Source organism: Eumetopias jubatus, unplaced genomic scaffold, assembly GCF_037043125.1.
Source record: "Eumetopias jubatus isolate StellerSeaLion01/CBP00866 unplaced genomic scaffold, mEumJub1_p1.0 scaffold_7, whole genome shotgun sequence".
In the NCBI taxonomy this organism is placed as follows: Eukaryota; Metazoa; Chordata; class Mammalia; order Carnivora; family Otariidae; genus Eumetopias; species Eumetopias jubatus.
This window is the reverse complement of record NW_028274813.1, coordinates 39005542-39029708: the sequence shown is the minus strand read 5'-3', so window position 1 is coordinate 39029708 and position 24167 is coordinate 39005542. Positions and strand designations below refer to the sequence as shown.

The 24167-nt window shown below is 35.9% G+C and overlaps 1 protein-coding gene across 4 annotated transcripts in view; it reads left to right on the top strand.

The window, feature by feature from the left end:
* The window catches only part of SLC38A6 (solute carrier family 38 member 6), a 62712-nt gene that overhangs the window by 16504 nt on the left and 22041 nt on the right, over positions 1-24167 (top strand). For all 4 annotated transcript variants that reach the window (XM_028114008.2, XM_028113935.2, XM_028114067.2 and 1 more), the window contains exons 4-6: positions 1175-1227; positions 4737-4776; positions 16510-16588. In XM_028114008.2, the coding sequence (XP_027969809.1) occupies positions 1175-1227; positions 4737-4776; positions 16510-16588 (172 nt within the window). The remainder of the gene's footprint in view (positions 1-1174; positions 1228-4736; positions 4777-16509; positions 16589-24167) is intronic.

Here is a 24167-nt window from a genome sequence, read left to right as displayed (position 1 = left end):
AAGATTATTGTAGGAGTCTTTCATTGTTAAAGTATAAAGGTTCCTACTTATAATCAAATTATATATCCCAAAATCAAAACTAAATTGTCTTTGTTCACTGGGTTTAGCAGTATATAAATACACTTAAAAAAAATACCTGTGTCATCCAACTCTGAAATAGATTAAAGTTAATAATTTAAATTTTGCAATTAAAAATGTTAAAATTTTTGTTCTTAATTAGTATTTTAGTAATTTTATATTTTCAACATTTCAGTTTTCTTTCCAACTTTGTAGGTATAACATGTAAAGGCCATAAACACTTTTTAAATGCTTAACTTTACAAACCTGGTGGTTTTTGTATACAAAAGTACAGAGGAGCTTTTTGTTAAGTTAGTGACAATTTAAAGAAAACCTGTGTATTTCTTGAGAGAATATATTAAGACTTGCTTTAAAAAATGATGACCATATCTTGGACTCAATAGGAAAAGTGTGTTGCTGTACCAAGCCTTAGCATCTGCTAGTCTGCTGCTTTTTAGTGTAAGTACTGTAAGGTTACACACTTTTCAGACTATAGGATTACATAAATGTTTTTACTTCTCATTTTTACCGGTGGCGTCATTAGTTAGAACATGAAGCTATACAGGCTAAGGACAAATTGTGTTCTTTTATGAGCCATTTAATTTTCATCTTTTCTGTGCCTGCATTTCTTAAATATCTGGAATGAAAATGTAATGCCATACTCATGATGAAAAAAGAAAGTGTATGCCCTACTAATTATGAGGTAAGGAAAAATGAATGTCTCTGAAAGTATGATACAGCTTTCATACTTTATCTAACTTTATATATGCAGTTTTCAGAGACTATTGCCGGTGAAAGCTTGCTTTTGGATAGTGTAGTGTGCAAGTACTGTTGAGGGAGAAGTGGGGTTGTTCTTGAGTGATCAGTGCATTTGAACTACTGCAGCCTGGGTGGTAAGTAGATAACCTTGCAATTTGTTAAGCTCTACTTATTCTATGACTCTATCCTTACAGACCATAAGTCTCCAAAAGTTTCCCCCAGCAGTGGTTACTTCTGCTCTAAATTTAATGTAACCATCCAATAGCTATAAGATAGTAGTGGAATAGCTTTCTTACCTTTAGAAATTGGCACCCAAATAGTTTTGTGTAAAAGTAACAATTATAATCTCTCTCAACAGCTGTGACATCTTATGAAGATCTTGGACTCTTTGCATTTGGATTACCCGGAAAGGTAAAAATTTTTTTTTTCTCCTTACTGTCTCCAAAATCCAGAGACATTTTTTTTTCCTTCCATTTCTAGTTAAAAGAGACAGGTATATCTAAGAGAACGAAGTTAGGGGACTAAAAGGAAACTAAAGTGAAGAAAGACAGAATGATGGGAACAGGAAGGCAAAGAGAAGAAATCTCTCTATATGCCCTTCTGGAAAATGCATCAATAAATTTAATTCGACACTTAAATCTATTAGTGTTTTTCACCTTAATGAAGGAGAGCAGGGACTTGAACAATTTTAAAGCTGTAACAATGGCCTGTTTTAAGTTTTTTTTAATTAATTTTGATTATAGGGGTGCCTGGGTGGCTCATTCATTAAGTGTCTGCCTTCAGCTCAGGTCATGATCCCCGGGTCCTGGGATTGAGCCCCATGTCAGGCTCCCTGCTCCACAGGAAGCCTTCTTCTCCCTCTCTCACTCCCCCTGCTTGTGTTCCCTCTCTCGCTGTGTCTCTCTCTGTCAAATAAATAAATAAAATCTTTTTTTAAAAGTTGATTATATTAACTGAGTAAATCCTCATAAAGATAGGAAAAGAAAGAAGCATAGAATTAAGATTTTAGCATGACTGTTTACAAAACTGGTAATTAGAAGATTATATCACTTAAGAGTTGAACAGTGCTAAAAGATGATCAAGCTATTCCCTCATTTATAGGTGAGGAAATTAAGGCCCAGAGAAATGAAGAGGCCTATATGTGCACAGTTACTTAAAGCCAGTATTACATTGTAGAACTTCCAACTCTAAATCAACTGCTTTTCCTCCTCAGAATAATAGAAATGACAACAATATTTATTGGGCATTCGTTTGTGATAGGCATATTAAACTAAATTGAGAGGTAGAGGAAACCACGTCTTCCTCCACAGTTAATCAGGAGTTAAATATTTTTGTGAGTACTGTTGTACTTTATTTCTGAAGATCTGTCATACTTTTAAAACCCATTTTCATGTTGGTTTCAAATAGGACTTTTTCTTTCATTTGTAAATCTGTTGTTTGTGTTTTGTGTTTGTTTTTAATCTTAAAGATAGCCAAACCAACTTCTAAGAAGTGAGTCTGGGAGGAAAAAGATATAGCTGCATGATAGGGGAAAACCTATATTTACATTCAAATTAACTTTGTTTTTAAAGTATAAAAAGAATATTTAAATCATGCTGTGTAGCCTCATGGTTTTAACCTTGTCTTAATAACCTGAAACTTGAACAAAATGGAGACTATGTTACTCGCAGGTAAAGGGTTTTGTTAATCATCCTGATAACAGTTTCTCTTTCCTGCGGACAGGGATGTTTCGTATAATCGTGATCAGTTTCCTGTTTCCAGTTTAACCAAGGAAGAAGAAAATGTTCTTTATACGTATAAGAAAACTCTCAAATTAATTCCATATGATCTATAAATAGGACTCTAAACATCATCACTGTTATTTCACACTAGTATTTCCTGCATTCCTTGAAAAGCAGCAGAATCTAAAAGAATTGAGAGTCCCCGTTCCCTTCTAAAACTCTAGAATAGTTGCACTATCATTAATGTAGGCACTCAGTTCTTAGGAGGCAGGTACACAGAGGATACTTTAAATGAGGAGTTGCTGTTTGTTTGCCTTTTTTATACTTCCTCTCCACTTCCACAATTGGGTTGATACTTTCCTATTTCCAGGGCACCTGGGTGGCTCAGTCGGTTAGGTGTCTGCCTTCAGCTCAGGTCATGATCCCAGGGTCCTGGGATCGAGCCCCTGCATTGGGCTCCCTGCTCAGCGGGGAGCCTGCTTCTCCCTCTCCCTCTGCTGCTCCCACTGCTTGTTCTCTCTCTCTCTCTGTCAAATAAATAAAATATTTTAAAAAAAGAAACTTTCCTATTTCCTTCTTGCCAGATATAATGCAGATATGGATAGGACATAATAAGATAACATTGTTCTGAGAATTAAAGAAATATTTTTAAATTTGTTGAACTCTTTAAGAAAGATTTTTAAAATTGTCTATAATTTATCTACTCACCAAACAAATATTTATTGAGTAAATACCATGTGCCATTCATTATAGTAGGCACTGGAGGCATAGATAGGTAGGTAAACATACTGACTTTGTAGATCTTAAGTGCTTAAATTCAGTACTTAAGATGGAAAGATAATCATGAATAAGTTGATCTTACTGTTTTTTGCAATATATTAGTAGAAATCAGAATTTCATCTATGATAGCAGTAGCTATCAATTGTATATAAAAGTGTGCAAAAGTTCAAAATAGTCTTCACAAATAACTATGACATTTTGTAACTAATTTTTAAAAGAGTTGACATGCAAAGTTTCTTCTGGAAAAGTTAGAGTGGCAACTACTCCATCATTAGCCCTACTCTGCAGACCCCAAGACCTCTAGTGTTTCCAGGATAGGCAAATGATGTGCCACTGATGGAATTCCTAGTAGAGGGGAGTCTGAGAGGTGATCTGTTCCCAGTCCATGAACTGAATGATCCTAGATAGCTAGGCCACTCCCAATATCCACTGGCAGTGCAGATCCACCAAGACTTACGTGATTGAAGTAGAATATCTAGTCATTTCCTTTGAGTACATCTGATTACCAATGGATAAGGTGTCTTGAGTTTCCCAGGAAGCTCATCCGAATCACAAACCAGCAAACCTACAAGCTGAACTTAGTCCTTAGGCATATTTGGTTTGGCCTACATTTTCTTATTTTTAACTGATTGCCAACTAAGAGTTATGAAATTTTGAAAGAATTCAGTTTCTGACTTTCCTTGAAAAATTAATGAAATGTAGAAGATAGAGCTACATTGGATCCACATTCTCACATGCCAGCAGCTGGCCGGAGCTGAGCGGCAGGTGCCCCATTTTGAAAGGGGAGGAGTTCTCCAATAGACTACAGTCTTTACGACCTTCTTCTTTCTTACACTAAGCCCACTCCATATTCTTGAGTTTGAAATAGTTTGCTTAAAATTTCAGATCTGAGAATATGTGGGCTCTAGAGTTTTCTGCTCTAGACTTTACTAATTCCTGGGACAGGATGTTCAAAAGCTTGTTTTTTGCCATGCTAACACACTCAGGAGACTGTAATTTCCTTCTGTGCAAAACAGCATCCTCACAGCACACCTCAAGCTGTAGCAGTCGACCTACTAAAGCAATGCCTCATTCTACCTCCTAAAGCGGTGAAAAAGGGAGAATGAGACCAGATAGATTTAATTGCAATTTTTTGCTACTTTGATAATCACCAATTACTAGTTTTTAACACTTTTAACTGTTTAAATGACTGCCAAGAAAATTTTCAAAAGCATTCTTTATAGGAATTATGGAACTATTAAAAAAGGGCTTTTTATGTGATGATCATTAGTTTTATGTATTACAAATGGCTGACAGTGTATTCTTTTCAATTTCTCTTCACTTCTGCATCTGTTTTTTAGTAATGGTTATTGGATTTTAGTAAAATACTGATCCTTTTATTTCTTCTTTCATCTTGTGAATACATTTGTTCTTTTATAGGTGGCAGTAGCAGGCACCATCCTAATTCAGAATATTGGAGGTAAGAAACTGAAAGTGCACTGCTTATGCATAAATGTGATGGCAGTGATTTCTTCCTTTTGTTTATTGCCTTACTACAGATCTAGCTGGGAACTGCACACATAGGTATCTTCAGAAACCTTCAGCGTTGTCCTCATTACTCTTTTTTTTTTTAAGATCCTTTTTATTAGCAGTCCTTGTAAGACAGTAGCTTCTAAATTTAGTTTCAGGGAAATCCTTGATTTCAATCTTGTTATTAGGTCTGCAATACACCTCTAGAGCACTGGCTTTCTGTACTTGTGATAGTGGTAAGGTACAGTTTGGAAAAACTCTCCAGGTGATTCTAAAATATTTCCCCTCTCCTTTTGTCCTAATTATGGCATTGGCATATACTGCTTCAGAGGGAGTGATGTTTCCTGGGCTGTGAACAATCTGGTATAGATAAGCAGTGTCCTCTTATAACCAAGAGATTTAAAATGACAAGGTAGTTTATGAGACTGACGCGCTGCCTACTGCGCTAAGGAGGCAGGTAATGACAAGGTAGTTTAAAAAATAAACGAACCTGGGGCGCCTGGGTGGCTCAGTTGGTTAAGCGTCTGACTTCAGATTTTAGCTCAGGTCATGATCTCAGGGTCATGAGATTGAGCCCTGCATTGGTCTGTGTGCTGGGTGTGGAGTCTGCTTAAGATTCTCCCCCTCCCTCTGCACCCCTACCCTCTCTAAAAAATAAATAAACAAACAAACAAACAAACAAACCTGAAAGAAATAAGAACCGTTCTCACATTTATCTTGTATCTTGTTTTCACTAAAAAAGATCCCAATATCTAGAACCATGTAGAAACAAAAATTACTGTTAATTATAGACAGTTACTAACTAAATGTATTAAACATTTAAATCCAAAATATGGGAGTCATGTTTGTATACGTTGTAAGGAAGTTATATAGTGCTGGGGCGCCTGGGTGGCTCAGTCGTTAAACATCTGCCTTCAGCTCAGGTCATGATCCAAGGGTCCTGGGATCGAGCCCCGCAGCATTGGGCTCCCTGCTCCGCGGGAAGCCTGCTTCTCCCTCTCCCACTCCCCCTGTTTGTGTTCCTTCTCTCGCTTTGTCTCTCTCTGTCAAATAAATAAATAAAATCTTAAAAAGAGAGAGTATATAGTGCTGAACAAGGTCTTAATTTTCTTTTACCATTTACTGGAGGACTAAATAAATGCTATTAGGTTAAAGGAAAACACACGGGGAAGGTTGACATGCATTTTGGACTTACACAAGGTTGTATGGTCAGAGGAAATTTTAATCTTATTTCTTATGTGTAACAGTTCAAAATAATTTAAAGATGACAGCTTTAATAAAGTTCAATTCTGATACTCGAGATCTCAGCTATTTTACTTTTAAGTATTATTCAACCAAATTCCATCTTTAATGGGTTTCTTGGTCAAGGAAAAAATTAACGTTCCAACAATAAATTATACTTACTATTGTTTTGGGAATCCTGAACATTCATGTTTAATTCTTTGAGTGTTCATGGAAAAAAGAGAAGAATGCTTTCGTGGATGTCATACCAAATAATCTCCTTCTAACATACACTACTTCATCTTCACACTAGAAGCCAGTAAACAGTCTCTTCCTTTATGAATTTGTATAATGCCATTGATCTGCTTTAGAATAATTTATCTTATTTTAGCAAATATAATTGCTTAAGTGTGCACTTGTAATTTCTAATACAAGTGTATATATATGTTTTTAAAGATTGTATTATTTATTTGTGAGAGTGGGAGAGAGAGCACAGGCAGGGGGAGCAGCAGAGTGGGGGGAGCAGCAGAGGGAGGGAGCAGCAGGTTCCCCCCCAGCAGGGGGCCTGATGGGAGAGCTCGATCTCAGGACCCTGGGACCATGATCTGAGCCGAAGGCAGACGCTGAACCCGTGAGACACCCAGGCGCCCCTAATACGAGTGTACATTTTCATATTTTCAGTCCGTCATTATTCTATCTTATTACTAAGAACCATCACATTTTGTTTAGATTAAGTTGAACTCTTTGAAATTTTATGTAGAATTTTTTTTTTAAGATTTATTCATTTGAGAGAGAGCGCTAGCGTGCGCATGAACAAATGAGAGGAGCAGAGGGAGAAGCAGACTCTCCACTGAGCAGGCATCCCGACTTGGGGCTGATCCCAGGACCTGAGATCATGACCTGAGCCGAATATATAGTGTGTGTGTGTGCCTGTGTGTGTATGAATATATATATATGAATATATATCTGTATGAATATATATCTATGAAAAAATATAGTATTTTCAATCCAGGAATTTGGATCCAAATGTGTGACCCTGCCAAAATGCCCGCTGTTGTATTCTTGGTATCCTTTACTCTGGTCCCTTCCTTGTTCTCTAATCTTGTATCTATTATTGTACATGATCTAATTTAGCACTTTTTATTAGACTGAAGCTATTTCTGTATACTTTTCTCCCCTACTCTCTTGTAAGCTCTTCCAGGGCAAGGACTAGGTCTCATTTCTTTTTGTACTCCCAGAACCTAGCACAATACCTAGGGCTTGATAAACCTTTGTTGAACTGAACAGAGCTGAATATGATTTGTATGAGCTATGTCCAAGTACTTTTTAATATCCTACATATATTTATCAAGAAAGAGAAAAAGGAACGGCTAGACTGATCACTAGCTTTAAATATTTGGAAAGCTGAACACAAAATTTTTAAAAAAGTTCTAGAAAAACAATGTCCTAGAAAGGATTCCTGCATCTGGTAGAAGGTAAATCATCAATTCTCTCAACTCTAAGTATGTTGATGTGCTTGTTTGCTTTATATTATTATAATCTTTTTTAAGAAAAAGTGACTTAATGTCCCTGGGTGGCGTTGTCGGTTAAGTGACCAAGTCTTGGTTTCTGCTCAGGCCATGATCTCATGGATTGTGAGATTGAGCCCCATGGAGAGTCCCTCTCCCTCTGCCCCTACCCCCACGTGTGTGTGCACTATCCCTCAGTCCCTCCCTTTCTCTCTCTCTCTCTCTTTCTCAAATAAATGTCTTTAAAAAAAAGAAGAAAAATTGACTTAGAAACAGTCACAGTAATTTTTAATGTCCCTCAAATTCAGAAAAGCTGATACTGTTTCGTTTTTAAAGTAATGTCCTCATGATTTTCTTCATATTGGCTAAAAGTTTATTTATTGAGTCCACTAAGTAATAACTGAAACATATTTTCAGAGCTGTCTTCTATTATCTTAGCCAGATATGCACAGATCATTCCTTTATTATAATAGAAGTAGAAGCTTGCTCTTTTGAGCAGAACACTGGGTTGGAAGTCAGGTACCTTGAATCCTGTCTCCTCCTGTCTGTGCCACCGGGTAGCCACGTATCTTGGGGAAACCCCTCCCTCCCTCTCTTGGCTTCAGTTTCCTCTTAGCTAAATTGCTGTGGGAGTGGGATGGATAACAGGGACTTAAGGTCCCTTCTTACCCCAAATTCTAATTCTAATTTGGCACTTTGGGAGGCATGTTAACTCCTTCAGAGTATTGAAATATTTTTATTACAGGTGGTTCAGTAGGAGGGTTATACTTGGTTCAAAAGATGGTGTGGTCTTTTCTTAGGTAATTTCACAAATCAGCCACTGTTGCCCTAAAAGCTTTCATGGATGCTGTTCTTTGTCAGAAAAGGGGAGTCTCAGTTTTTCAAACTTCCCTTTATGGCAGCTGCTGAGCCTCTGGGGTTAAAGTTTAGGGACTCGAGCCTTAAGAAAGAGATTTTTGATTGATATAAGTTGATCCTGTGGAAGTCCTGAATACTTACTAGGCCATGTATGCTTGAGAAGAAGCAGCATACTGATTTGGGAGGCTCTTGATTATGTTGTGCATATGACTTATATAATGTTATTTCTTCAAAATGAATTTTGCCTTTTTTCTTAATTAGAAACATGTTGGATATTTATAAGATGATATGAAGTGTATAGCATCACATTGAATTTTTATACTTCTTACATGCCCATCTGCATGTAATCTGGTTCTGATACCATTTTCTGAAAGATAGAATGATTGTTATTAGTATAAATGGCCTGAGTTTTTGCCCTGATTGGTTAGAACTGAAAAATGGATATAATAGATCCTATCTAGGTCAAACATTCTACTAGACACTTTAATTGTACTTACTTTTTTTTTTTTTTTGAGAGAGAGAGAGAGAGAGCGAGCAAGCAGGGAGGGGCAGAGGGAGAGAATTTTAAGCAGGCTCCAGGTCCAGCACGGAGCCTGCCATAGGACTCGATCTCACAACCCTGAGATCATGACCTGAGCTGAAATCAAGTTGGATGCTTAACCAACTAAGCCATCCAGGCGCCCCTGTACTTAAAACTCTTCAACAGAGATGATGTTTTCCTCATTTTACAGAGGAAGAAGTCAGTGCATAGAGGGGATAAATAATTTACTTACCTTTACCCCTTAATAAAGCTGGGACTCAATTTTGCTGTTTACTTCTAAAGCCTTTATCCTTCTGCTGTGATACAGTAAGTGTGTGAAAACCTGTGAAAAGATTAAATGTTTTGGATTTTTTAAACTCATTGGGGATAGAAACTATGTGTTTTTATTCGTTTCCCTAACTTGACCTAATTTCTGGTAGAGGAGCTCAATAAATAATAATTTGTTGAATTTTAAAATCTCTACTTAAAAGTCTAAGATTTTGCCTCAAAGAGACAATTTTATATACTATATAAATGATAGAAAGACTTGAAAACTCATAGAATGATTTGTAGATTGGAATTACATAGTTTTAAAAGGCTGAAAGTATTGAGGAGAGTTCGATCTTATGTAAAATAGAATATAAATGTTTTGAAATCTGTTTTCAGGTTAAGTAATCATGTCTTAGATTAATGCTTCCTAACTCTTCTGTTCTTTGTAACATTTAAACATTTTCAGTTTTCTTAGGATTCTATGCCCCTGATGGAATCTATGAGAAAAATGGAACAGAGACCTTTCAAAATGATCATGAATTGCTCTTGATTAGTATTTGTTACATGGATGTTTCAGTGAAGACCCAGTTATTCCCTATATCTCCTTATTACATAAATTAAGTAATTTGCTCATTCATTTATGTTCTTAGTACCTAGTACGTAGTAGGCATTTAGTAAGTAATACTTGTAGGAAGAAAGGAAGGAATAAGAGAAGGAGAGAGAGAGAAGGAAAAGCCAAGCAACCTGGCTCGGTGCTTCTTTAGGAGGAAGGGAATTGATCAGCTGGGAAGAGGAGACCGTGGAATATATTAGTGAGTATATAGTTTCTTTAGGAAAGAATTTACTGTCAGAACTTACAGGAAACCTTTTTTCCCCCAGAATCAATGAAGCACCAAGTATTAGTCACAAGGCATTGATGTAGTCTACAAATTGATGGCAAAGATATAGTGTCTTTGAATAATCTCTAAACTGTATGATAGAAAAAAATGTGACTCACTAAAGTTAGTACTCTTATCCTAAGCTTATGGAAACCTTTGTCTTTGGAATTTGTAGAGCCCTCTAGCAAGTATTTTACTACTTACAAGCAATTCCTGATCTCTTCCCCACAATCATGAATTAGGGGACTGAAATAAGTCCTAGTGATAGCCCCCGGCTGCCCATTTCCCGGGGCACTGGAGTGGCATTTGCTGAGAGTCATTGCTGCTGGGACACAAAGTCAGAAAAGAGACATCTGGAAATTTTAATATTTAATGCTGTTACAGGCAAGACAACTCTGGCTTAGGGTTTGAATTTGGTAGGCTACTAACAAAAGGAGTAAGTGCCCTAGTAGCAAGTAAGTGTATGTAGTTTCCATGTGGTTCCTCTAGCTGTGTCGCATTATGAGATTCTTTTCCTAAAAACCAAAGTAAGTAGTTAGTTTCACATTCATCTGAACTCTTGAGATAGACCACTTAGTAGGCTGAAATATTCTCAGAAACCAAACCGTAAACCCCAGATAATTTTTAGTCAGACCAGAGAAAGTCCTGTGAACTAGAAGTGCACAATAAAGTGAAGTTAATTGATGTTTCTTCTGGTTTTGTATCCCACTCATCTCAAAGTGTGGAAAGGTGAGTGGCTCTGAGGAGTAAGTTAAATCCTTACTTTGCTCTTTATAAAATATGAAGGACCACTATCGATAGCATATTAGTTCTTTAAAGCCCCATTTCCTTAAAGGAGATTAAAGATCGAATCACTGATACATATTGTGCAAGTAGAGCCCTGAACATTAGTAGTCTTACTGGAACTTCCTGAAATTGCTAGAATGATCCAGATTTTCCAGTCTGGCACAGATCCTATAAACCTTACTCCAGCAGTCTTGATTAACACCTCAGTTTGGAAAACTTAAGTTTTAAGAGAAACTCTGCTCTGCAGCCCTTTTTTGTACTCAAGCAGCACAACTTCTAAATCTCATAATCAGAAAGGTATAAATAAGATCATTTTCAGTTGAGAACTATAAAAATTTCAAATTTGCAGTCTTTTTAAAATTCATGATTTAGTATCAGATAAATTAGGAACTATTTGGTTTTATTTTCTGCCCCCCCCCCCCTTTTTTTATAGGATAGTGAAGTCATTTTAGATGTTTTATAGTTTGTGCTGTCCCCTGGGAGACTGGGGTTGGGCATGCTGTTACAACGCCATCTGCTGGTCAGCTCATCTGTAGACATACTATAGCTTCTTTGAGCCTGTAACAGGACTGTCCAGAAATTCTAGAAAGCATGGCTTTAATATAGGAAAGATATAGGAAATTTGGAAGGAGTTTTTTTTTTTTCCCCACAAGTACTTCCTTTGATAAAATTTACTGGCAACATGTTGCTTTAAAAAGGTTTTGAGGGGTGCCTGGGTGGCTCAGTTAAAGGTCTGCCTTCAGCTCAGGTCATGATCGCAGGGTCCTGGGATTGAGCCCCACATCGGGCTCCCTGCTCAGCGGGAAGCCTGCTTCTCCCTCTCCCTCTGCCTGCCGCTCCCCCTGCTTGTGCTCTCTCTCTCTCTCTGTCAAATAAATAAATAAAATCTTTTTAAAAATTTTAGAAAAGATTTTGAAGTACTATATTTCTTAGTAATAATTTTTTAAATTACTTAGTGAGTATAGTTGACACAGTGTTACATTAGTTTCCGGTGTACAACTTATTGATTTGACATGTTTATACATTATGCTCTGTTCACCTCAAGCATAGCTGCCATCTGTCCTGTTACATTGCTATTACAGTATCTTCCACTGTATTCATTATGCTGTACTGTTTATTCCTGTGACTTATTGAAGTTTATTTTAGGATTTCAGAATAGTAAATATTCTGCTCCCATTGTGTTCAGATTTAAGATCTTATAAATGATAAAGATAAATATTTTCATAGGGCTATGGGGAAAATTTTCCTCTATATATTTTGATTTCCATTTATGAGCAAATTAAGGAAATGACATTTTTGGGGGTTTTAGAAAAAGAGATTGTGTTGTGTACTATTTTGAGTGGGGACAGAACTTTCACTGGCATTTGAACATTTAGGAAGAACACCAGGTTAATAAGATGTGTTGAATAGAATAAACCTGTTGCTATCCATGACTAAAAACATGTTTGAAGTAAAATTGAATCTCTCAGACGGAAAGGCAAACTTATTATTTCCTCCCATAGTACATCTGTTTAGGGCTGGCTGACTAATCCTTTAAGAAGTTGCTGAACTTCTTCCAAGTGCTGAAAACCTAAATCTGTTTTTAAAATAGCTGTATGTAATCTTATCTTCATAGGTGTATTTTAAGAGTTTAACAAAAAGGATAATTATTTTTGCAAACTAATGATTTCTTAGGCCCAGACTCCAAATGAGACTTTATATTTTTTTAAGGAGTCCTGGGAAAAATAGTCCATAAGAGTGCAGGGTTTTTGGGAGGAGGGACTGGTTTTATGTTTTAATTTTTTTTACATTTCATTTTGGTGTTACTATCTCAAATATGTGAGAGTAGGAAGCTCTTTCCTCTGAATTACAATAATAGTTGCAGATGCATTAGAATCATAGTGGTAGATGCAGTAGAGGCCCTCAGTAAACTCCTTAGCTTATCTGAGGAATCTTGAACTAATAACTTCACCAAACCAGCTATAAAGCTGAAATAAATTACATTGAAAATACATGTCAAAGTGAAATGAACATAGTGTTTTTAAGACTTCTCATTAATTTCTTTGACCTTAACTATTGAATTCAGCATCTGTAAGCAATTTGTTATTTAAATGCCTATGAAAAAAGAAAAAAATAATTCTAGGGAGTGGTCCTTTTGACAGACTTCCCTTATTTTTCTTTGCTGTGGTGATTTCTTCTTCACTTTGCTCCTGCACTTTTCCCTAGTTGTTAATAGGGCAAATTTTTCAAGCCAGACTGGCTGTTTCTACCATCACTACCTTGGGCAAGTTACTTCTTCATGCATCCATTTCTAAATCTGTGAAATAAATACCTACCTCACAGTTTTGTGGTAAAGGTTAATTGAGAAAATAGCTTGCAAATTACTTAGAATACTGTGAAGCATGGAATAGGCATCCAGAACCTCAAAATGTTCACTGTTCTCGTGGTTCTTTTCTCACAGGGCCCTTTCCCCTTTTCTGTTGTTTCTGACATCTCTCCCTTCAACCTCCATGTTCCCAGCTCATGTGCTTCTCTTCTATGATTAGATCAACCAATATTAATACCTTACTACTAGCTATTGCCTAATCAAATTTTACCCTATTTTAGTCATTTCTTAGTATAAACAGTTGCTTTTCCACATGGTTTTCAAAGAATACTTTCAATTTCTGTGTTTTGATTAGATTGACAGATTTTTTTTTTATCTCCTTCCCAGGTCAGTTTCCATTAAATGAGTTCTATTCGTTATGTTTAAAATGAAGGCAAAAAAATACTTATTTAGTTAATGTGGTAAAACTAAATGATTTGCAATGGCTTGAATACCTGTCTTCAAGGTATGTCTTCTAGCACCAATTCTGGCTTGCTAGTGTAGGGGCCAGAATCACTTAACCATAACCATGGCTAAAATGGATGACCCTGTTACAGCTATTAATTTAGACTACAACATGGTGTGTCTTGTATTAGGAGTCTATGGTATGTATTGTTGTCAGCAAAAAATCATTTACAAATTCTTGCTTATGACCTGTCTCTAAGATAAGTCTTTAAACACTTCCTTATGCCATTAATAGAAGACGTGTGACAAGAGGTGTGGCAGGCAGCTGTTTGATCTAGTGAAACTTTTGGTTAAAAACCATGGATATATGAGCCTTACTATTGATATTATATCTTTAAAACTTTTCTATTTTATTTTATTGAGCTAACTGTCCTTTTCATGTAAATCTAAGATGTATTTCCTAAGTTACTGTATATTTGGTAATCTCTTTTGTTTCTTCTCTGTATTATACATAATGTTTTAAGGTGCTAGTCCTTGCATGGAAGTTTACTTGTGGTTAAGAAAAAATAATTAAGACAGTGAAAAGGATAGTGTCTTTCTTTGTTTTACTTACTTAATCAGTGGGGCTTTTCCTCATCAGGAGCTGTGTGGTTTTGTAGCTCTTAAAACAAACACCAGCATTCCCTAAGAAAGAAGCAGTATTTTGCCTGTTTTATTATATCGTGTATGCTGAGATCTCTTTTTGAGAGAGAAACATATGTTTGGTGAGTTCATGTTTCTTGAAATATACATGGCTCTTCAGACTGGACTCTAATGAAATAGGACTCCCATTTGAAAACCAAAGAGTTAAGGCTACAACAGAGGATAAAAGTGATCAAATGATTAGCCAGGGGCTAATAGAAATTCTGGGAAGAATGACAGATTGTATATTAGAAAGAAATACGATATCATATTCATTGAAGCTTTTACAACTAAAGATCTAAAAGAAATAATAGAAAATTACTGAACGAGATGAATGTCTGAAACTTTAGAAATGCATGTGGTGTTGGATTAATCCAAGCAAGAAAGACTGATGGGCAGATAATAAATTACATTGTATAGGAAGTCTGCATTCCTTGTGTTCAAGGTACTTTTGCCTCCTTTTTTTTCCTTGCAAGATACATTTAAACAGCTCTAGGCCAGTTTCAGAAAATTCAGCTCATGATTTTCATTATACCATATGTGTATGATTCTTTGGGATAGATAAAGTATTATAAACAAAGACCCCAAATCCTTGAGTGGAGGAGGTTAATCTAAACCTTCCTTCTGTTCTGTGCCAAATTGATAGCATTTTTCCTTTTGACAGTATGAACAATACAGAACACCTTTTCATACACAATCAATTGTAATGTCCCCAAACAAAAAGAGTTTGAAGAAGGGTACTGTACTTCTGTTGGGGAAAGAGCTATACTTCAGCAACTGTACTTTGGGGGAAGAATAAGTAGTCACAAACTGGAAAATGTGTATATATGTATTTTCATTGCAGAGAAGTATTAACTGTTCTCAGTTTTATTTTGCCATGGGTATGTCATTTTACTTAAAAAATTATGCATATCTGTTTGTGTATTATTGTCTATCTTCATAAAAATTTATATACAAACTAGTATATTTCCTTTTTTTCTTAAGTAGTCACACAGCACTGTAATAATTGTGGGAAAATGTAGCTATGTTTACATATGTTGTTTGAGAAAAACATACTCTTCTTAAACATTTGAGCCTTTTAATCAAGTTTTACCATTCAGACTTGGCATTCATTTGTGTTCTTAGTTTTTGTAGGTCCAAGGAGAAAGTGAAATGTTTCCTGAAATATAAATAAGTAATAAAATTAACGTGCGTACAGCGTATGCTCTTTATTCTTCTTGGATATATTCTTGGTCCTTTTTTAATATATCCTGGGGGGATCTCTGGGGGGAAGAGAGATTATTACTCTGTTAAACTGAAGTTCTGATTCCAATCGTCTGGGTTTCTATACACTTAAACATGTAAGCTTAAACTCAAGTATTTACATATAAATGAGTTCTGTATTCTGTAACCGTATTAAAATATTTCCTAATATATGATGGAAGGTTTATAGGATTTGTGTTTTTTTTTATAGCTACATCAGAAATAGGATCATTATTAAAATGCTATAAAAGCTAGTTCTTTCTTGGATCCTGTCAGATAAAATGTAAGAAACAATGTTAGCTTCAGGATGTGATTGCATAATACAGATGAGCCCTGTTAATAAAATGGAATAAAAGTTGTAAGTTTTGTCCCTTTAATATGCTTAATGGTTTCCATTGAATCTTTTCTAATCAGTTTTAGAAGACAATTTAAAATGTAACTCATGCATTTTGTTTTTATTTTGTAATGTGCATAACGTGTGTTGGGGGCAAGCAGAGAAAGGGAGAGGGAGGGAGGGAGACTTCTGGGGGGCTGTCTCTCTTTAGTAAGAAGAAACAAGTAATCAGAATTATTAGCTGTACTTATTAAACTCCTGTTTTTATATCAGTTGTTGCTAAACTAGCTTCTGTTGCCTTGAACAGGGTTGATAACATATACAAATTTGTGCAGAACTTCAAAGAAAATTTCATTTATAAATGGCCTGTAATTAAGACCATTTCTCTTTTACCTAAGTAGTTTGTCTTGGGCTTGAAATGTAAGCAAAGGATACTTAATGAACTACCAGTTATTCTCTACCAAGTTACTTATTTCCATTCCTGGTGTGTATATACCTTTGGGATAGTGCAGTAGGAGTTAATCTTCCACATGTTGTCAAAGCCCTAATGGACATCTGTGTTTCTGTATAGATTATTCTTTAAATGGCTAAAAATTATAGAATTTTTAATAGGAACTATTTTTATCCTTTTTGCAGCTATGTCATCTTACCTTTTAATTATTAAAACAGAGCTTCCTGCTGCTATTTCAGAATTTTTGTCTGGAGACCATACTAGGTAAGAGAAAATATTTCATGTTGTATCCATTAATTTGTTAATTCAATATTTATTAGTGATGTGGTAGAATAGGGCAGGACAGGGAGGAACTATCTCTTGCAGAAGAGCAAAGGAGAAATTTCTGGGAATATGAAAGATTGAGGTAGGGAATGGGGGATGGTGAGAAGTTTGGAGAGTAAAGGTCTTAAACAAAGAAGGGGAGTGGATCATACTGCGGTCGCTTCTCTGCAAACCACGGTGATAAAGTTACAACCACACTTGTGAGATTTCTATTCTAAAGCATAGTTTGAAAAAAATAAATGATTTGCAGGGACTTAATGATTTCATTTCCTGGTTTTTAACAATATTGTAAACAATACTAAACCACATTATACTTCCTTTCTCCTTTATTATTTAAAAAATACTGGGTTCTGAAGACTATTGACTTATCTCTTTATGGGGAAAAAACAAATTTATTATACTTTTCCTTTCATTGCATAGAAAAAGAAATTTTGAGAAAAATACACTTTAAAAGACAGAATAAATTCTTTTAAGTGTCATCAAGTTATTTCACATAATTTCTAAACCACAATACAAAAACCTATCAGACTTTTAGATGTAAATATTTGGTTGTTTTGCTCTAATATTTGGACTTGTTCTGGACTGCAGGACAAGTTTTCAAAATTAACTTCTTTAGGTTTTACAGCTTGGCTTCCATGAAAAAGTTCTACTTAGACAACTGCAAATACATATTTATGAGGAAAGTATGGTATACTTTAGATTTGAATAGAAATCAGAAGTCCTTAAAGATTTTTCATCATCAGAAGATACTGTGCCTTTGTGTAGTACTTTACAGTTTTTAGGGTTTCCACGCTCATGATCACATTTGATGTTCACAACTGCCTTGCTTTGCTTTTAAGTTTTATGCTCTTAGTGTGGTGAATACGATTGCTATAAGAAAGAGCTATGTGAAATTCACTCTTTCATTTGCTGTAAAAATATTCAGGACAACTTCTGCTACTCAAAAAATTCTATGTGACAAATTTAGTTTGTAGTTTAGGGCTAGGAACTCAAGGCAATGAGAAGTAGAATCAGGAATGTTAGATTAAGAGTAAGGAGACATGTGTTCTATCCATGGCAGTGACCTTAGGAAATTGATTTTACTTCTTCTGGCCATATAACTTAATTTTGAGCCTGAGGTTTCTTCACCTGGCTTAATGGAGGTACCAGTATTACCTTCTTAACAAAGTTGTTGAGATGATCAAATAAGATAATATATACATACATGCTTTTGTAAGCTGATAGCAATAGTGTAAATGTGGAGAATTAAGAAATTCCATAATGTTGAATGTCAAATATACCCTCAATTAAAAACAAAGAAATTTCAATAATAATAACTATATTAAAGGTGGATTTTCTCTGTTTGCTCTGCCAGGGAGGTCAGAGTCGAATTTGACTGTTAATCCTAATAGTTGTCACATGTTTGCCTTTTTCTTGCTCCGGAATTTGGTGACTTCTATTTACATTTTTTTAAATTGTGATATGTCTTTGTGGAAAGAGGGATAACCGTGCATGTAAAATTTTAGAAATAAGTAAGGAAGTATGAGACAGAACTGCTATTAAAACTTAGGTCTTCTTTCTCTAAATGTGATGCTTTTACCATAGCTTTCTCTTTAAATCAATTACCAGGGGCTCCTGGGTGGCTCAGTCGTTAGGCGTCTGCCTTTGGCTCGGGTCATGATCCCGGGGTCCTGGGATCGAGCCCCGCATTGGGCTCCCTGCTCCGTGGGAAGCCTGTTTCTCCCCCTCCCACTCCCCCTGCTTGTGTTCCCTCTCTCGCTGTCTCTCTCTCTCTCTCTCTCTGTCAAATAAATAAAGTCTTTAAAAAATAATAAAATTAAATAAATCAATTACCATTTATTTTGTTGGGTTTTTTTTTCTGGTTTGTTTTAAAAAAGTAAAAGTTAACCCCCATCTTACTCATATTAGTAGAAAATTGATTAAAATGGTATTTTTTATATGTCAGAAATGGATTTTTAAAGCTATACTTCAAAATACTGTGGCCAGTTGGCATCATCTCTGTTTTGATGAAAATTGCACACCTCTTTAATAGCCTCATCTTGTTTTACATGTAATGTACATTTGCTTATTTTGGATTTTAGAGTTGTAAAAAACATTAAGAGACTATATTAATTGGTTAGAATGCAGATAAAGCATCAATCTTTAAAGCTTAATGCTGGGCACCTGGGTGGCTCAGTTGTTAAGTGTCTGCCTTCAGCTCAGGTCATGATCCCAGGGTCCTGGGATCGAGTCCCACATTGGGCTCCCTGCTCAGTGAGAAGCCTGCTTCTCCCTCTCCCACTTCCCCTGCTTGTGTTCCTACTCTCACTATCTCTGTCAAATAAATAAATAAAATCTTTAAAAAAAATAAATAAAGCTTAATGCTGTAAAATAATTAAGAAACAAATGTTATGGTAATTGACAACTATCTAGGGCAGTTTATTTCTGAATAAAGTTATATACCTATATTTCTTCCGAGATCAATATGATATTGTTATGCTTTTATTTTAGGGTTTGATTGACAATAAATTGCACTTAAGGTCTTTCAGGTGTGCTTATTTTCTGTGAGATTTGATGTACCTTTGTGAAATATAAGCCTTTATAAAGATGTTATAAAAAAGAAACCGTATGTTCATAATATTCTAATTTCAACAATTACTGTTAGAAGTCAGAAGCTATAATACTTATCCCAAACTTGTATGAGGCATCTATACTTTTCAGAGAATAATTTATATTTTAAAAATCTGTGGCTGTTAAAAGTTGGAAGCTCTCTGTTAACATTTAATGATCTTGTCAGGGGAATATGATTGACACAATTAAGTTGTCTTGCATTTGAGTTACATAATTGATATGGGATGTGAGTAAGATCCTAATTCAGAACATATGATACTCTTGTTCCAGTCTATTCAAGAATGAAATTAAAGCAACTTATAAATAAATCTGGTTTTCATTAAAATATGGAAAAAAGCATCTGCATGCCAAAGCATTTGCAATACAGCTAAGGATTTATACTCTATATTTCATACTTGGAACATTTTTATCATATAGAATTAAATCCACAGATCAAACAAGTTTTCTAGGAAGTATAAAAACTTTTTACTCTAATTCTTTTGGCTTAAAGGAACGTATATTTAGATTACAGTAGGAAAACAGGGGTTCTGTTAGGTAATTCATTTTCCCCCCCTTAGGAAAAAATTTAAGGTTAGTATATTCTTCTAAAATCTTTTTTTAATATGTGCTTTTTGAGATTACTTTTTACTGGTTTGTATTTCTCGGGCTGGGTTTAATTTTCCAAGTTTAATCATCTCTGTTCTTTGGAAAATACCCATTGCCAAACACAATTCAGTTGACTGTGACATGCATATCAAATCTAAACTAACTTTAGTGTGCGTTACTAAATTGCCCTGTAGTTGAATGATAAACAAAAGCACTGTATTTACAATTGGCTTTATTAATGTACCTTAAGAAGTATAAGAAATGATTAATAATCAGTAGCCAAGCCAGGGATAGAGAAATTACATTTTGCAATAAAGTTATTTTTATATTAGGAATTTAAAATTCAGTCCTGTGACGAGGAGAGTGTAAAGGAAAGCACCATCTTGAGAAAAATGAAGCAGTATCTGAAAAATACCAAAAACTCAAGAGTAACTATTCAAGAGTAGAATAGTGGGTGGCTTAGTCTGTTAAACATCCGACTCTTAGTTTTGGCTCAGGTCATGATCTCAGGCTTGTGAGATGGAGCCCCATGTCTGCTGCTCGCTCTCTCTCTCTCTCTCTCTCTCTCTCTCTCCCTCCCTCCCTCCGCCCCTCCCCCTGCTTGTGCGTGCATGTGCTCTCTCTCTCTCTCTCTCTCAAATAAGTAAATCTTAAGAAAAAAAAGAGTGGAGATTATTTCCATTTCTCCTGTCACTAAGATCATTCTCATCCTTTTCTGCTTTTACAGACATATAAGATGAAGTTGTTGAGCCAGATGATCTCTGAGGTCTCTTCTTGCGCTAACATACCATAACTGTGATGCTGGGAGACTGCTGGGAGGAGGTGACGTTGTCTTCAGTCCCACAGTTCAGTGCTTTAGGCAGTCTCATGGCTTCTGGGCATGAGAGAATTGTGGTCTGACATAGTACAGTTATAATAGTATAAGTTATAAAGTTCAGGATTTCAAAATGTTTATTCTTATGCAAGAGAAAAGAGTCTTTAGTCCTAAGGATAAATGTGCTTGTTGCACAACTCCACCTTCATGACGGTAGAACAGCAGAGCTAACAGATGGAATCTGCTTTGGTGCTCCACTGGCCCTTTTTTCTCCTGACACTGCAATTGTCTGGGTCTGATACTGGGTCCCTGAAGGAAGGAGATTTTAGGTGTAGAGCCCTGGGCTTTTTGCCAGCTCCAGAAATTTAGTTGTCAAGTGTCCCTCAATGAGGGATGTTTTGAAGTTCCTATTTTGATACTTATTCAAGAGTGACTAGAAGATGAACCTGCCTGGTATCATTTTGTATTCTTAATATGTGTGCCCTTAGGTCCTCCTACATACAGGAATTGAGAGGCTTGTGTAAATGCAGAGAGCACAGCTTCAGGTCCATTTCAGTACTAGAAATACTTGTGCACAGGTTTTAGGTTCTGACACAGGCATTTCCTAAAGACACGAATTAGAGTGAAAAAGGGAAAGGTGTGATCAGGGCGCTATTTCTGCTGCTACTCCTTCTTTTGTTCTGTTTAAAAGGAAGTTGTTGGCACCCACCAACATCCACTAAAGATACATTAGAAAAAGGCTTCCTCTGAAACCAGAAATAAAAGAGACACAGCGAATCATGAAGTCCGTGTTAGAAGCCAGGGGCTGAAACCCTTGTAGGGGAAAACCTTTTCCTTCTTTCTTTCTTTTTAAGTTGAGATATAATTAACATATAACACTGTATAAATTTAAGGTGTACAATATGTATTTTGATACACTCATGTATTACAGTATGATTACCACAGTAGTGTTAGTTAAACCCTCCATCATGGTATATTTAAGATCTACTCTGTTAGCAACTTTCAGGTATATTATTATTATTAACTACAATCACAATCCCTAGAACTTATTCATCCTGTAACTGCAAGTTTGTACCATTTGATCAGTATCGCAGTTCCCTTGCCTCCTCTACCCCAACCCAGCTGGTAACCACCATTCTACTTTGTTTCTGTGAGTTTGGCTTTTTTTGATTCTACATATAAGTGATAAACGGTAATGATGTTTTTCTGCCTGACTGATGTCACTTAGCATAACACCTTCAGAGTCCCACCATGTTGTCACAAATGGCAAGATTTCCTTCTTTCTCATGGCTGAATAATATTCCATTATCCCACATATATATGGTATTTATATATATGGTATATATGCTCTGCATACACACACACATGCACGCACATGTACACCCCACATCTTTATCCATTCATCCACTGACAAACACTTAAGTTGTTTCCATATCTTGGTTATTTGAATAATACTGCAATAAATATGGAAATGCATGAAGTGCCTGGGTGGCTAAGTTGTTAAGCGTCTGCCTTTGGCTCAGGTCATGATCCCAGGGTCCTGGGATCAAGCCCCACATCAGGCTCCCTGCTCGTCGGGGAGCCTGCTTCTCCCTCTCCCACTCCCCCTGCTTGTGTTCCCTCTCTTGCTGTGTTTCTCTCTGTCAAAATAAATAAATAAAATCTTTAGAAAACTAACTAAATAAATATGGAAATGCAGATATCTTTTTGATATCCTGTTTTCATTTCCTTTGGATATATCACCCAGAATGGCATTGCTGGATCATTTAATTTTTAAAAAAGATTTATTTATTTATTTACTTACTTATTTGAGAGAGAGAGAGAGTGCATGCGAGCACATGCATGTGCACAAGCAGGGGTGGGCAGGGGGAGAGGGAGAGAAATCCGCAAGCAGATTCCTGGCTGAGCACTCCTGATACCAGGCTGCATCCCAGGACTCTGAGATCATGACCTGAGCTGAAATCAAGAGCCAGGCACCCCTATTTTTAATTTTTTTAGGAACCTCCATACTATTTTCCGTAGTGGCTGAACCAGTTCACCTTCTCACTAACAGTGCCCAAGGATTCCTTTATTTCCACTTCCTCACCAACATTTGTTATTTCTTGTCTTTTTGATACCCATACTAACAAGTGTGAGGTGATCTGTCAATGTGGCTTTAATTTGTATTTCTGTGATTAGTGATGTTGAGCATCTTTTCATATACTTGTTGGCCATTTGTATGTCTTCTTTGGAAAAATGGCTGTTGATTTCCTCTGTGCATTTTTAAATTGGATTCACCCTCTATCAATTATATGGTTTGCAAATATTTTCTTTCATTCCATAGATTGCCTCTTCATTTTGTTTATTGTTTCTTTTGCTGTGCAAAAGCTTTTTAGTTTGATGTAATCCCACTTATTTTTGCTTTTGTTGCTTGTGCTTTTGGTATCATATCCAAAAAATTATTGCCAAGGCCAATGTCAAGGAGCTTTCCCCCTTTGTTTTCTTGTAGAAGTTTTATAGTTTCAGATACTACGTTTAAGTCTTTAATCCATTTCAAGTTAATTTTTGTGAGTGGTATAAGGTAGGAGTGCAATTTCATTTTTCTGCATGTGTTTATCCAGTTTTCCTAACACCGTTTATTGAAGAGACTTTTTCCCCCCATTGAACACTCTTGGCTCCCTTGTCAGATATCAGTTTGGCTGTATCTGGGCACAGAGTTATTTCTGAGCTCTTTATTCATTCCATTGGTCTGCGTGTCTATTTTTATGCCAGTACTGTAATGTTTTGATTACTATAGCAGCTTTGTAGTATAGTTTGAGATCAGGAAGTGTGATGCTTTGTTTTCTGTCTCAGGATTGCTTTGGCTAATGTGGGATCTTTTATGGTTCCATACAAATTTTAGGATTGTTCTATTTCTGTAAAAAAGTGTCATTCGAATCTTGATAGGGATTGCATTAAATCTATAGATGGCTTTGGGTAGTATGGACATTTTAACAAATTAATTTTTCCTATCCATGAACATAGACAGGATATCTTTCCATTTGTGTCTTCTTCAATTTCTGTCATTGAAATCTTGTAGTTTTCGGTGTACTGATCTTCCAGTTCCTTGGTTAAATTTGTTCCTACATATTTTATTGTTTTTGATGTTATTGTAAATAGGATTGTTTTATTTCTTTTTCAGATATTTTGTTGTTAGTGTATAGAAATGTAACTGGTTTCTGTATGTTGATTTTGTAAACTGCAACTTTACTGAATGTGTTGATTATTTTTTGGTTGAGTCTTTAGGATAGTCTCCTTATAAGATCATATGATCTGCAAATAAGACAGATTTACTATTTCCTTTCCAGTTTGGATGTCTTTTATTTTTTATTTTTTTTATCTTGCCTGATTTGTTATAGCTGGATTTCCAATACTGTGTTTAATAATAGTGGTGAGAATCGGCACCCTTGTGTTGTTCCTGGTCTTAGAGAAAAAGCTTTCAACCTTTCACTCTTTGAGTATCATGTTAGCTGTAGGTTTGTTGTATATGGC